General features: G+C 38.8%; 1 protein-coding gene across 10 annotated transcripts in view; it reads left to right on the forward strand.

Moving 5' to 3' along the window:
- Positions 1-14707, forward strand: part of TNRC6C (trinucleotide repeat containing adaptor 6C) — a 113296-nt gene that overhangs the window by 22076 nt on the left and 76513 nt on the right. For all 10 annotated transcript variants that reach the window (XM_083597844.1, XM_083597837.1, XM_083597845.1 and 7 more), the window contains 2 exons: positions 4539-4635; positions 7732-7753. In XM_083597844.1, coding sequence (XP_083453970.1) covers positions 4573-4635; positions 7732-7753 — 85 coding nt within the window. In that variant the 5' untranslated portion in view covers positions 4539-4572. The remainder of the gene's footprint in view (positions 1-4538; positions 4636-7731; positions 7754-14707) is intronic.

The raw sequence follows: 14707 nt of genomic DNA on the forward strand, positions 1-14707 counted from the left end.
CTCCTTGTGTGATATTTGAACCAGTAACTTTTAACAACTGATGGAGAACATGAGTTTCAGCCTTTTAAACGCTGTTTCAGTACTCATCTGGAGAGCAGAAATACCAACGACAATTTTAGCAAAGGTTTTAATATCTTTGGCTGGTGTTTGTAGTAGTGAAGAATCATTTCTTTAAAAATTTTTTTTTAGAAAAGGCTAATGTGTTTGTAGGCCTTCCTTTGATCAGGTCTTGCTAGGAATTCTCTCACACTTTCAAAGTTGTCAGCTGCGCTGGCTGCATAGGTGTAATACACTTCATCTTTTGAAACACCCAACATCAAAACTGCCATGCAACCTCACATTTTAATTATGAATCCCAGTCTTTTCTTTATTATCTGGCAGAAGCATTTTGCACGAGAGTTATAGTAAAAGCAGGATATAGGACTACAACGCACAAATCAATGGCTCTTTCCCTTCTTTTCCCTTTATGGATGCTTTAAAATGCCGCCTTTTTGCATCTCTCTGGATTTGGAACAGAAAGGAGTCTTGCTTTAACACCCTTGGAGAAACCTGGACACCTGCTTATGGAACAATTTATCATGAGCCAGTTACTAGATTTTCTTTTTAGGTTGTCTTCAACTACCATTATAGCTGGAACTTTGTTCCAAGTGCATTTTACACTGTAACATTTTACACTGCAGTGCTAGAAGGACACAGTTTCTGTCTTTGTCTATACAGTATATACATTCAAGGATTATTTAGTTGAAGAGAGGTACCCAAATTTTAAATTTTAAACAGAATATGAAGCAGGTAGTTATTGGGTAGATCCACAGTATTCTGTGGGATCAAAATTAAGCATTCATGTTTTATAAATAAACTGTACTATTTTTTCAGCACTTAGTTAAGTTCATCTTTTGGGGGGCAGGGAGTTTCACGGCTTTTGCCCATGGGTCATCAATTGATCATTCCTCATGAAACAGAATTATACAACAGATTCCTTTCAGTAAAATAAAGTGTAAGCATTAGACTAAAGGATAACAGTTGTATGTTGGTTGAGATCAACTATTTAGGGGGTGGGGCAGTATTTCTAGTGTAACTCTCCTTCATGAGATGCAGTTAGTATGTGGCAAAAGTGAATCTTCTAATTTGTGAGAGATGGGAAAAAGCACCCCTTCCTGTATGGTACTAGCAGACATGTGAGCCTCCAGCCAATATAGCAGAGGAAGAAATCGGTGTCATTTTTTTCTGATAGCCTATTGCTGTGTAGATAGGTATAAAGTAGAGGTGTATATTTGAGCGGTGATAAGTTACAGTGAAATCATGTCTTTTAAAAACCTAAAGAGTTTTCCTGTCCTTCCTCCCATCTTCTCTAGAGGATTGGAAAAAACCCTAGAACAGATTTGGGGGGAGGGGTGCAAGACAGAAATCCTTGCACTAATAGGACGACTTCAGTAAACCCACAATGTTTAAAACAGTGGTGGCCAAACTGGGCCCTCCAGCTGTTTTGGGACTACAATTCCTATCCTCCCTGACCACTGGTCTTGTTAGCTAGGGATGATGGGCGTTGTAGTTCAAAAACAGCTGGAGGGCCAAGTTTGGCCACCACTGGCTTAAAAGCTTTGCCACACACCAGCAGTGACATTTGCCTTTCCTTATTTTGTGTGAGCATCCATATTGACAAGTTATGTGTATGCTACAGACTTTAGACAGTGTTTTTATCACATGGTTTAGCGCAGCACGCGGGGATTCGCCAAGCGGGCGGCTCGGTTCGGGGGTGGCTCATGGGCCGATTAAGTGACCCTCATGGTCTGCTTCCGGCCCATGGGCCTTAGGTTGCTGACCTCTGGCCTATGGGAAACCCACAAACAGGACCTGCGTGCAGTAGCACTCTCCACACTAGTGACTCCCAGCAAGTGAGTCTGACTCTGAATATATCTCCAACAGTGGAGATAGAACACAGCCATTTTGGCTAGTAGCCACTGACATGTATATCCCCTATGAATTTGTCTAATCCCCCTTTAAAGGTATCCTTCCTATACACCATGAATACCTTTACACCTCTGTCTTCTTTGCCTTACTTGCTTCTTTTTCTAAACTAAAAAGCCTCAAATGTAATCTTCCCTGATAGGGGAGTTCCTCTAACCCCTTGATCATTTTGGTTGCCTTTTTCTGAACCTTTTTCCAGTTCTGCAGTATCCTTTTTTGAGGTGAGGTAACTAGAACTGTACACAGTTTTAATTTTCAAACCCTTTCTGAAATTCACAGCTGATGGGCAGTCCCCCCCCCCCACAATAAATAAACAAAAACTTCAAGCTATGGTTTTCTTTGCAGGGTTTATCTGTCCGTACATTCACATTTTAACTATCCAAGAGTTACTCTGTGATCCAAGTTTACAACGTTTTTTCTATGATTTTAGCCATGATTGTAACACAAACATACACACAAACACTGGCTCTTTTCCTGGCATAGCAAACTGCAGCCCCCCTACATTTGCTTTTGTTCCTCCACAGCTTTTGTCACAGTTGCAGTTTGAGTTAAAATATTCCCAAAACACAAAAGGCAAAGTTAAAGGTACTCTGGGAGCTGCAGTTCCCAAACCTCTTGATTGCAGTGTTAAAGGTAGTAAAAAAGACTACATTTTGCCATCTAAGATGGATGGGAAACCTGTGGTCCTCCAGATGTTATTGGACTTCTCCCATCAATGCCAGCCAGCATGGTCAGGGGTGGTGAAAGTTGTAGTCCATCAATATCTTTGAGCGCCACAGGTTCTCCTTACCTGATCTAAGACACATCCCTTTGTATCCTAAACAGGAGTGTGTCCCCATGTTCCTCAGTGAGTTACTAATAAATACTTAAAAAAAAAAATGTTTAGCTTCAAATTAGGCCACATACAGTGTGTGTGTGTGTGTGTGTGTGTGTGTAATATTTTCAAATTTCTGTATGAATATACTGTTCAGTACTCCCTTTGTACTGTCCAAATACTCCCTTTAAAAAGCTTCACACTGAGGTTATACTTGAAAAAAGACAGATAATTAACTCTTGAACAAATTTCTGCTTTGAGAGAGGCTTATTTTTAGCAGAGTTCATAGTTGCTGGCTGCGTAACAACATAATTCATAGTTCATTGATCTTGCTTGTACAGAACTATGGTGTAGGGTCAAAATCTTCATCTGCTATCACAATGGGTCAGGATTTTGTATGCTGGATATCTGACACTGGGTAAAAATGACAGAAGAGTGACAGACCTCCTATCTATTTTCTCAAATTTGCCAATTTACAAACTGTAGCACAGTGCCCATGAGAGAGATTGCTATTGTTACCAGCTGGAAAAGCGTTGGGAAATAAGCTGTAACCATACCTATTGAAAAACAGCTTGATGGTGCGGAAGATGTGTGAGTTTTTAGCATACTTAACACATTTAGCTTGATCTGCAGCCCAGTAAAACCAAAATTCTTGGCCTGAAATTAAATTGTAGAGTGGATTGGGTTGCCTATGTGTAATTTTTGAACCCTCTCTGGAGGTACAGTGTGACTGAACCTTGGCCTTTTTATGTTCAGTTACTCATAACTCTAATATTTTAAGTTGAAATACAGTACAGAAAACAAATGGAGCTTAAGTGATTTTTAAAATGTAAAAAAGTATAGATTTATTCTTCAGAATAAAATTATAATCCATCTCCTCACCTCCACTACCTTTGTTCCATCAGCTACTTATTCCAATTGTAATGAAATGTTAGCCCTTTTGCATTTTTAGTGAAATTTGTACCTACATCCCCACTAAAGATGTAGTTACTAGTTTTTAGCTGCAATTTTTGCTAATTTGTCATTTATTAATCCCTCTAATTAATCCCTCTAACTGCGGGAGGCAGTGGAAGACAGGAGTGCCTGGCGTACTCTGGTCCATGGGGTCACGAAGAGTTGGACACGACTAAACGACTAAATAACAACACAGTCCCTCTAATACTATTTTTCTATTATTTATTAGGGTTAGGTTTTTATGGGTTTTTGCATCAGGTTTCTTACCAATCTAGTGAAACTTTTAAAAAAGAGTTTCAGGTGTGTATATTTAATGTTTCTCAAGTGTTCACTTAATAAGTTGTAGGTACTGTATTCCACTCCCCGCACACCCCTAAAGTATGCTTTGGAGGCTCCCCCAGTCATTCAGAGCAGATTTGGGTGACATGTGGAGTGCTGTAGTGGAATGGAGAGAGGGGAAAGAATAGCCATGTTGCTTGAGACATTTGCTCATACTATATTTGGTCTCATCTATGGTATGTGGAGAACAATTGAAGACGTATGGAACATACAGGAAATGCCTCTTGTAAGACTTGGAAATTTTGATTGCTTTTATAGGGTTATTAATTAATGCCAATTCTTTCTAAATGTTGTTTGTTACAGTAGTAAAGAGTTGTGGGTTACTGATTATTATTTTTTAAATGCACATTGTAGTATAAAATGCATTTAAATATTAGCAGCTTATTTACAGCTTAGCAGTCTTATTTACAGCTTTTGTGTAAAACAACCCTCCCTAAAACAGTTACCATTCTCCCATTTTAAACAGGGAGAAAGAACAAACACAAGAAGAGGAACATTTGATGGAAGAAAAGAAAAAGAAAAAGCAGGAAGAAAAGAAAAAGAAGGAAGGTGCTCAGAAAAAGGTTTGTTTGAATGCCTCCTTAATGATGTAATTTTAGTATTTTAGGGTGATTTAACCAGTGTGTCTTGGATTAATTATTTGGATTTGCTTTTATATATAGTCCCATAGTCTGTGACCAATACAGTGGTGCCTCGCAAGATGAAATTAATTCGTTCTGCGAATTTTTTTGTCTAGCGAATTTTTCGTCTTGCCAAGCACGAAATCCCATAGGAATGCATTGAAAATCAATTAATGCGTTCCTATGGTAAAAAAAGTCCAAACAAAGCCAAATTTAGTACAACAAGAGTTTATTAAGTGCTCTTTAAAGTCACACATACTGTAAAGAGCATTTCAAAATTCAAACCCAGAAATTTTTTTAAAAAACAGCAGAGTGCCCCAATGGTCACAGAAAATCATAAAAATGCAGGAAAAAAAACACACAAGCTTCCAGATTCTTGCAAACCCCTCCCCAACACCAAGTCCTTTAATTCCAAACACCCCAACCCAAAATCCAACCCCCCCAAAAAAAAGTTTTAAAAGCTTAACTTACCAAATTGCTGCAAAAGAAGTTTTGGAAAAGCTTCAAAAATCACCAAAGTCTTTAAAAACCTCAAAAAAGGCTACTATGTACACTGCGTTCTATGAGTTGCTCCTCGAAGTCAAGTCGCAACTGTATTAACGGTGTTAAGAAAAAGGAAACAAACTTGCAAGACGTTTTCGTCTTGCGATGCAAGCCCATAGGGAAATTCGTCTTGCAAAGCAGCTCATAAAACGGAAAACCCTTTCGTATAGCGAGTTTTCTGTCTTGCGAGGCATTCGTCTTGCGGGGCGCCACTGTATTTGTAAAAGCTACCAAATTTTATGCCTATATTTGGTTTTCGTCACTTTTCTTCTAACAGGCAGAAATATAACATGTGATTTATGCATCTGTGCATCTAAGAAAATGCTGTTACTATAATTGGATTAGAAATCCCCATATTTATTATCCAAGAGGGGCCAGAGGCCTCCTAAACCTAACCCAGACAACTGTTCCAAAAGAAACCCATGGTTGATGCTATCAAAGGCTGCTGAGAGGTCCAGGAAAACCAATAGGCTTTCACTCCTTCTATCCAAACCCCATTAGAGTGACGAAGGCTGCTTCTATCCTGAAACAGGGCTTGAAGCCAGATCAAAATAGCCCATTTGTTAATATCTGGTCTATAGACCATTATGTATAATTAAGGATTTTTCTTTCATACAAATTCAGTTTATAAGTTGTAGTTTAATTATGAACAATATTTTAGTAACACATGTTGCCAGGATATAAAGAACTGTGCAGCTAGTTCCACATGCCTGGGGAAGGTTCGGGATTTGGGCTTGAGCTTCTCAAAAAGCAGCAGCCCCCATGCCACAGACCAAATGGAGGAAATTTTCGGGAGCAACTTATAGTGATGAGGGTGATGGGGAAGATGATAATAAACATGTTTCTGCCCCACTGTTTTACCAGAGGGTTCAGGTAGATTTCAAATATATCAGTGTGATACACATAAACAAAAACACAGCCTAAAATCGTAATGAATTACAACAAAAAACATCAATGTAAATCAGTAGCGGAATGTATGATAAAATCAGACACCTACAAAGGCCTGCTTAAATAAAAGCGAATTCACCGCCCACTAAAACTCAGGGAGCAAGGGGCCAGACACACTTCTCTCAGGAGGCTCTTTGAAATACCTGGCCCTGGAATTCTGGCCCTGCAGTCATTTGCTCAAAGAGAAGGGGGAGCCAGAATCCCCACTGAGTATGTCCAAGCATTTGAATGTATTTTAAGTAGCTCTTTTGAGACTAGGCATTAAAAATGTTAACCTTTAACACCTCTAGTATCTACTTTTTCCACCCAAAACTTAATATATTTAAACTGCTCATAAAATTCTTTCTGTGATTCTGATTTGCAAGCAACTTACAGTCATTTTATTGCATTTAAGGCAGTTTCAAGTCAATTTCTTTCAACAGAATAATGGTTATTTGCAAATATACTCATTTAAGGTACTTGTAGATTGTACTGTGGATTCGAACCGCCGACCTTCTGATCAGCAAGGCCAAGAGGTTCAGTGGTTTAGACCACAGCACCACCCGCTCCTGTTTTACCTTGTATATCTTCAAGATATAAAAATATTTCCTTACTTAGTCTAATTCTTTCATTGACACTCTAAACTATTTTCATTGCTCAGTTCATGTAATTATTTAACTGCTTGTGTGATTAGTGCCAAGAGTTCTCTGTAAATATACTGAAGTGCCTTATTTCATAATGTATCATTATGGGTGATGTTCATATTTCAAAGCTTAACACTGCCTGTCTCAGTAGTGTCTATACATAGGTAATCTGTAAATTATAACATATATTCAAAATAAACTTCGTAGCATATGTTCTGTACATTCATTTCTTAAGTGGTAAAGCAGCAATTTGTTTTATCAAACTAGACCTGTATGTTGACTTCTGCTGCTGAGGGCCCATCTTTGCTTTCACTTTAAAGCAGAATCATGAGTTAAAATGAACAAACTTCTAGAGGAAAAGATGTAAGAAATTTTAACTTAGAAATATAGTGGCTTCCCAAGTAGAATACACATTTTTATATGCATATAAATAAATGTTTTTTATGCCATAAACCATTGCCTAAATGTATACATGCATGTGCCAGAGAGCGAGGGTTGGTCACAGCTCACATTCTTCATATATGTGCTCCTAAATGTTGAGATCTCTCAAGGAAGTAGTGTTTTTGTGAAGAGATAGCTATGAAGTGATTGCCCTTTTGTGCTGAAGCCTAGTTTTACTATTGTTTGGTTGCGGTCCTAAACACCCTACTGCTTGCATCTGTAAGACTTCATTCTTCTTGTTCCACCAAGAAGAAAAAAAGTAAGCACTGTAATATACTTCAGGTGTTCTGCTGCCAGTAAAAGGCTATGGAAAAACAACAGCTCTGTCCTCCTCTATTCTTAAAAAAATTGTGTATTCTAAACTGTCGAACAAGCCATATTTGGTTATATTTTATCTATGGTGTGGTTGATTGCAAGATGATTTTCACAGATGTCTTCAGTAAAAATCTTGCTACTAACAACTTTTATTCTTTTTGTTTTTCAGGCTGCTGAACAAAAAACCAAAGGTAATTGAATAATTGATTCCTTATAAAATATTCATTGCTTGCAATTATTTAGAATTGTCATTCCAATACAGAATATAGGCATTGAACTGTTTCATTGTGTGTGCAGTCTTTAGACTGTTGTGATACTGGTTTTAAGCTCGCAGACATACACTTACTTCAGGCATCATGAGCAAGTTCCTCCTCCTTCCCTTCTCTGGTTTGAGATAGCCATAGTTTGCCATGATATCTGAATTGGGCAAACCATGGTTCCTGCTAACTATAGTTTGCATACAGTGGTACCTCTGGTTACGAACTTAATTTGTTCCGGAGGTCCGTTCTTAACCTGAAACCGTTCTTAACCTGAGGTACCACTTTAGCTAATGGGGCCTCCCACTGCTACTGCACCGCCGCTGCACGATTTCATAGAATTGGAAGGAACCCCAATGTTCAGGGAGTGTGTAGGTAGTTGTTTTTAAGGCATATGTGACACCTGGAAGATTCCATGACGGAATATGGCTGAAAAACGTCCCCTACCCCTGAGCCTACATGTAATACTGAAGTCTTGCCCACTAGAAATCTTATTTAACCACACCTTTGGGTTTTGAGGTTTCATCATATCTTACCAGGCATTTTCAAGCATGCATTTGCAGTCATGAGACTAAAAATACTCCCTACAAAAATGAACACTGATAAGAATAATTCTGTACCCAGTGCTAGAGCCTATGTTTCTTCTTCACTTGCATAGAATACATAGAAATATACACAGCCCTGCTTCAGGTTAGCATTTCAGAGTGAGGTCAAGACTTCAGATCAGAAGTAGCAATCAGTGTTCCACCTGAAAGTCCCATTCTTCCTGATTTTGCCTCAAAAATATGGTGGAGGCTGACAGCCTTTTAGACTTGGAGGACAATGGAACGATTCTTTCCTGCTGCTCCATGTCAAGTAATTTGGGAAAGTGCCCCTCACTGTCACTGTCATGCATCTTTTTGCTTCATCATTACAAAGAAAGTGGGTGGAGAAATACTATTCTTAAACAGGAATGAATCAAAAAGTTTCTGAAGATGTTTAGAAGAAGAAGAAGAAGAGTTTGGATTTGATATCCCGCCTTTCACTCCCCTTCAGGAGTCTCAAAGCGGCTAACAATCTCCTTTCCCTTCCTCCCCCACAACAAACACTCTGTGAGGTGAGTGGGGCTGAGAGACTTCAGAGAAGTGTGACTGGCCCAAGGTCACCCAGCAGCTGCATGTGGAGGAGCGGAGACGCGAACCCGGTTCCCCAGATTAGGAGACTACCGCTCTTAACCACTACACCACACTGGCTCACTTTAGGCTGATCACATGAGGCGTTACGATAAATCTGTACCAGGGTGACTTCTTAGACTCCATTGACCAATGGATAATCAACATCAAAATCTTTCTCTTTCTCCATCTGGAACAGTAAGCTGTTTGTTTAGCAGGAACAAATAGTAGTTCCAATATTCAGTCCTCCTGCTTTGTTTCATTCACTTCAGCAAACCTGTTGTCCCTTGATGGCAAAGTTTCAGGAACACGACATTCAGGGAATTACATCTTGATAACCATGATAGTGGCTCTGTCTCTTTATCTTTCCCCAGCCCTGCCCAGTTTACTTTAATTGATGGGACTTTTAGGAAGATGATGGAGCCAGCAGCAGAAGTCATACTGAGAGATCCCAGTTAGCTTGGATACCTTTCTTCCCCCAACCTGATAGAAAATTCTGATTGATTCTTGGTTCTTCTCAAAAATACTTTTACCTTTTTCAACAGGGACCCCTGCTGTATTTTTCTCTCTCTAATGAAAAACAACAACAGAAAACAGTTAACTTTCATACTGTGTTTTGAAAGAAAGTGGAATCGCATATCCTGTTAGGTATAGTTTGGTGTAAAATAACACCAACTACTGCTTACTTAGCCACATTGTCTCCTGTAGTCTCAGGAAGGAGTGACTGGTTAAGCAGAAAAACGTTCTTCCTGTATGTGGGTGTATGTGGCATGCTGCCAATTAAATATTACACAGGGGCCTCATATAGCTAAACGTTTTCATTCATGGCATAGAATGTACAAACTATCCAAAATAAATATATGTACCGTCTTGCAATAGAAGGTTCTTTGGAAAAGATTTTCTGCTTTTGATGTTACTGTTCCAGTGCATAACTGAGAGCTGTTTCAAGAAAGACTTTCTACACAAATACCATAGCATTGCTGGATAACACTAAAAGTATATTCAGTTCAGCACTCTGTCTCCAGCAATGGCCAATCAAGTGACACAGGGATGCTTGCAGACAGAGCATGATGGTGAGATCCATTCCTTGATGTTTGTCTGCAGCGTACACATGTTTAGTGTTCATTTGAAAGGAACTTGCATGTGTCTAACTAGACATGGAAAAGGTTTAAAGGAGCTAAATGTGTCATCTTTATCTGCTACAATTCTTAGGATTCATGTGTTGATTACTGCAGTCTGCATTTTCTGTCATGATTAGTCATGCAGATATATAGTTGATGAGATATAAAGCATATGCATTTTTTAATTTTATTCATTCATTCATATTTATGCCTTGCTTTTTAGCCAAGATTTGCTTCCAAAGTGTATTAAAATTCCAAACCACAAAACATGGAATATGTTAGGGATTCACAGAGGTGTTTATGGTATCTGTTCTGGTCACTGAAAGGAGTAGCTGCTTTCCACAGATATGTTAACCTCTTTCTTTGCTCTGGAGATCCAACAAATGACTTTTCTGCTTGATCATTTTCACTGTCACATTATCATGAGTTGTTGGGACAATCTCTTCTATGTGATGTTAGAGGACATTCCATAGAAGCCATGGCCAAATTCATTGACTTTTCCAGAGGGGTTATTATCCCAGAAAGGGGAGTGCACTCCAGTACTACTTTTGATACCAGTATTCTCAATAGCCTTGTTTGCCTGACAACATCAGCAACTTTCTCCAGGTATGCTAGTTTGTGTCATGGAGAGTTATTATGAAGAACAAAAGTAGGTTTCTTATGACTACATAGAGCAATAATCCAAATGTTGTCATACAACCCACACTACAGATGTGTCTTTAAATTAGGAGTGAGGAACTTGGGGCCCTCCAGATGCTATTTTACTGAAACTCCCACTATCCCTGCCATGTTGCCTGGGTCTGCTGGAAGTTGGATGCAAACAACATTTTGAAGGCAGCGTGTTCCTCATCCATGCTTTAGGTTGTAAACTCTCAGTGTGGTTATGAAGCAAGCAAAGAGGCCAGCACTCACTACACCTCTTTAGACATGTGCAAAATAGAAGGAAAGAATACTTAACCATTGTCTCTAGAACATTCTCTAAGTTGCTCTGTGGAATCTGAAAACCCATTTCACAGCACACGAAGAACAACTAGTTATTGATAAGCAACTTTTAATTAGTTCATAAAAGAAAGTTCTAGATTTGTTGGATCCATGGAAAGTCTGTTGAGTTCACTGCCCCTTAGGTTTCCTGATGGTCTTTGCAGAGAATGTTTAAGAGCTCCTCTTTTGCAAGTTTTGTAGTTTGTTATTCATTTTTAGAACACCATCAGTGTACAGGCCACTTACAAAGTAATATGAGGAACAAAAAACCCCCCCAAAAAACAAAAACAGAGACAGCTACTCTGTTATAGTGCTCCCTTTTATCCTTAGATGAATCTTTCTTTTTCTTGTTACTAAGGAAGGAATACAGTGGTACCTCAGGTTACAGATGCTTCAGGTAACAGACACTTCAGGTTACAGACTCCGCTAACCCAGAAATAGTACCTCGGGTTAAGAACTTTGCTTCAGGATGAGAACAGAAATTGCGCAGTGGCGGCACAGCGGCAGTGGGAGGCCCCATTAGCTAAAGTGGTACCTCAGGTTAAGAACAGTTTCAGGTTAAGAATGGACCTCCAGAACGAATTAAGTTCTTAACCCGAGGTACCACTGTACACTGGATGTGCTATAAATCTTCACTAATGAGAGGTGACAAGTTGGGTACCATTCCAAAATTGCTCATCATAGTTTAGCAAAATGTTTAAAATTCAGATAAAGCCACAGTCTGAAAAACGTGGGAATCACTTTTTGCCCTCCCCCTCTGGTTATATTTAAAGCTTAAAAGCTTTAGTCCCGATTCGCTAATGGTGGAATAGGAATAGTAGATTCAATAACTCAGCTCTCACAAATCCTCCGGTGATCCTGGTATAGACGACATCCTTGCCTTTCCCCACCTTTCCTCTGTTTTGTTTGATGAATTGAATTAAGCAAAATACTATGCCTGCCTTTCTTTGCTTTTCTAAGGAAAAGAAGCATTAAACGTCAGTGATTTGCTGAGAGAGCTTGCGAGTTTTGTGTCGGGCCAAAAGGTCATTCAGGAAAATCAATCTCACAGAATAGCACTGTGCTGGCTAGAATATAAATTTAGCCCAACTACTCAACAATAGTTGAGGTAGTTGTGATCAAGCTTCCTGCTGCTTTATGGTTATTTATCCGCCCACAGTGTATACTTCACTGTGCAATAAAAGACTTTTTCTGCTCTAATGTGCTTTGCCTAGTGCACTTTATTAAGCCACACCAGCTGTGATGTGCCCAAACAGTTGAAATTTTAGAAATCACAATGGTTTTAGAAAATTCATTTTTGTTTTGGCATGGGGCAGAGTAGGATAGGCTGAGATCTATATACTCAGGGATTATTGTCTATATGCGAAGGGCAACTTCTGATAGCTGCATCCCATAGTTGCAATATTTGAAGAAGACTGCTTTATATTGTGATATACAGGAAAGATTATTCTAAGCATGTTGCCATTTTTAGGAGTGTTTATTTCATATTTCAAAAATACATTGGCCATGATCCTGAGCACCATAGGCATACAAGGTCTCTGTATCTGGAGACCTTCTGTATGTTCAGTTTCATATGTGGTCACATTCCCCATGATAACAGACATATTTTAAAAGGTGCGTTCTAATAATTAGGACATCCTCCTCTCCATTGTTCTCTACGTAGGTAACAGTTATCAGAGGACTAATATACATTCACCATGTCAGTTGTGAAGGGTACATATGTTTGTAAATAGCTGTATTTTACAGTATACAGATGCAATGACCAAAAAAGGCTCATATTTTAAAGGGAAGTGTGTTCATACAAGGGTATGATCTCCACAATTGATAGGTTGGATGTGTCTCTTATAATCCAGTACATATCAGATGCACAATTTTAAAAAAAAAAAGGTTTTTAAACAGATGTCTCATGAATGTGCATAAATCTAAACACAGTATTTCCCTGAATAGTGGGGTTAAAGAACTCAAAAAGTGCTTGATGGATATTAAACATATTCAGCTGAGTGCCTCTTGCAAGCAATTGGGGGGAAGGTGGGGAAATGGAGCATCCTGGAAGAGGGCATAACTTCTTAAAAAGCCTTCCACGTGGAAGCATTTGACACACCTCCTTTCCTAAAGTTTTTGAAGAAATGCAGAAAATAAGGGCCAAAGATGTTAAGCATTTCTCCTTTACTGAAATGTTAACTCTTCTGTACCTTTAATGAAATGAGCATTGCATCTCCCCCGCCCTCTCTGAGTAACACCAGTATCTGCAGGATCAACACAGGCATAAGAATAGTGTGTGCTCCCTCTGCTGTTTGCAGAAGATTCCTCTTTTAGATTGTTCATAAAGAGTGGTTCTGATATGCAGGGTTTCCCTCTTCATTGATAGGATGCCATGCTGTGTGGGGTTTTCCCCTCTTCTCTGTATCTTTTCCAGTTCTTGTGTGATAACTCTGCACAGTACTCATTGGTGTTTCCTAATGATTCCTAACATGTGCCAATGACTTTTTGAACCTTGTCCACAGTGACTCCAAAGTATTTCTATGGAATGATGATATGTAACTTGATAGCCAACATTTTGTACAAATTGGAATTCTGAATTTATTAATTTTATTTCCTTTTTTAAATTCCCCCTCCTCTAAGGGTGTTACATTTTTCTGTAACTCTTTTTAAAGTTTGCTTTATATGTTGTTACTTCACATGTTCTTGATCTTTTCTGAGCTGCCCCTCTAAAATGTGTGTGTGTGTGTGTGTGTGTGTGAGAGAGAGAGAGAGAGAGAGAGAGAGAGAGAATATGGAGTCCACATCTTAAGCTTGAAAAAAATGTTTAAAACAGTGGTATTATAGCATGGGTGATTTGATTGAAACCAACTTTGCCCTGTTCCTTGTCATAATTTGCTGTAAGCAGAGCTGTATCAAATGCAGACCATTCAAGTTAGTGCAAAGCATGCATGTGTCTAAAATCAACTGTACAGAATTTTGAATGAATGAAGTAATAGCATAATATTATTAGTGGTTTTAATAAAACATTTAATTTATTTTAACATTGATGTAATAGAATCTGATTTACTGGGAGTGGCATTTAATTAATTTAATTCAATTTAGAGAGTTAACTCTATTACATATTAGTACAGAAAATTACCTCTGAACAGTCATTTCTCATTGGTGACATGCAATAAGTTAATTTAGCTCCGAGTTCGTTTGGGTGCATTGTGAGTTGTGCACAGAGTTGCCATGGCAACGGGTGCTCAAGCAAGAGCTGCCAACTAAAACAACAAATAGAATAAGCCAGCTCTGCACACTGGCACCGTTGTTGTTAGTCTGTAAACACAGACATATGGATTCTGTTTGCTCTATGCCTGATTCTAGTCTCTTTGGTGTTTTTAGAGGAAGCCACTTGTTTATATGTTTATAATAGCTGGAATTGCCCTGGAAGATTTAGCGAACATAAATTTGAAGGCTTCTCTGGTCATGTAAAAGAGCGGCTACATCTGCAAGAAAAACAGAAGGGTTCATTGTTATGTGTGCAACAAATTGAAAGGAGTGCTGCTGGTTTTCATCAACTCATTGATTGCAGAATTGTGTGTGAGAGAGGCAGAGAGAGAGAGAATGAGCAAGTGAGAGAGGGTAGGGGTTTTTTATATAGCAGTTGAGAA

Source organism: Podarcis filfolensis (genome assembly GCF_964270895.1).
Source record: "Podarcis filfolensis genome assembly, chromosome: 2".
Lineage (NCBI taxonomy): Eukaryota > Metazoa > Chordata > Lepidosauria > Squamata > Lacertidae > Podarcis > Podarcis filfolensis.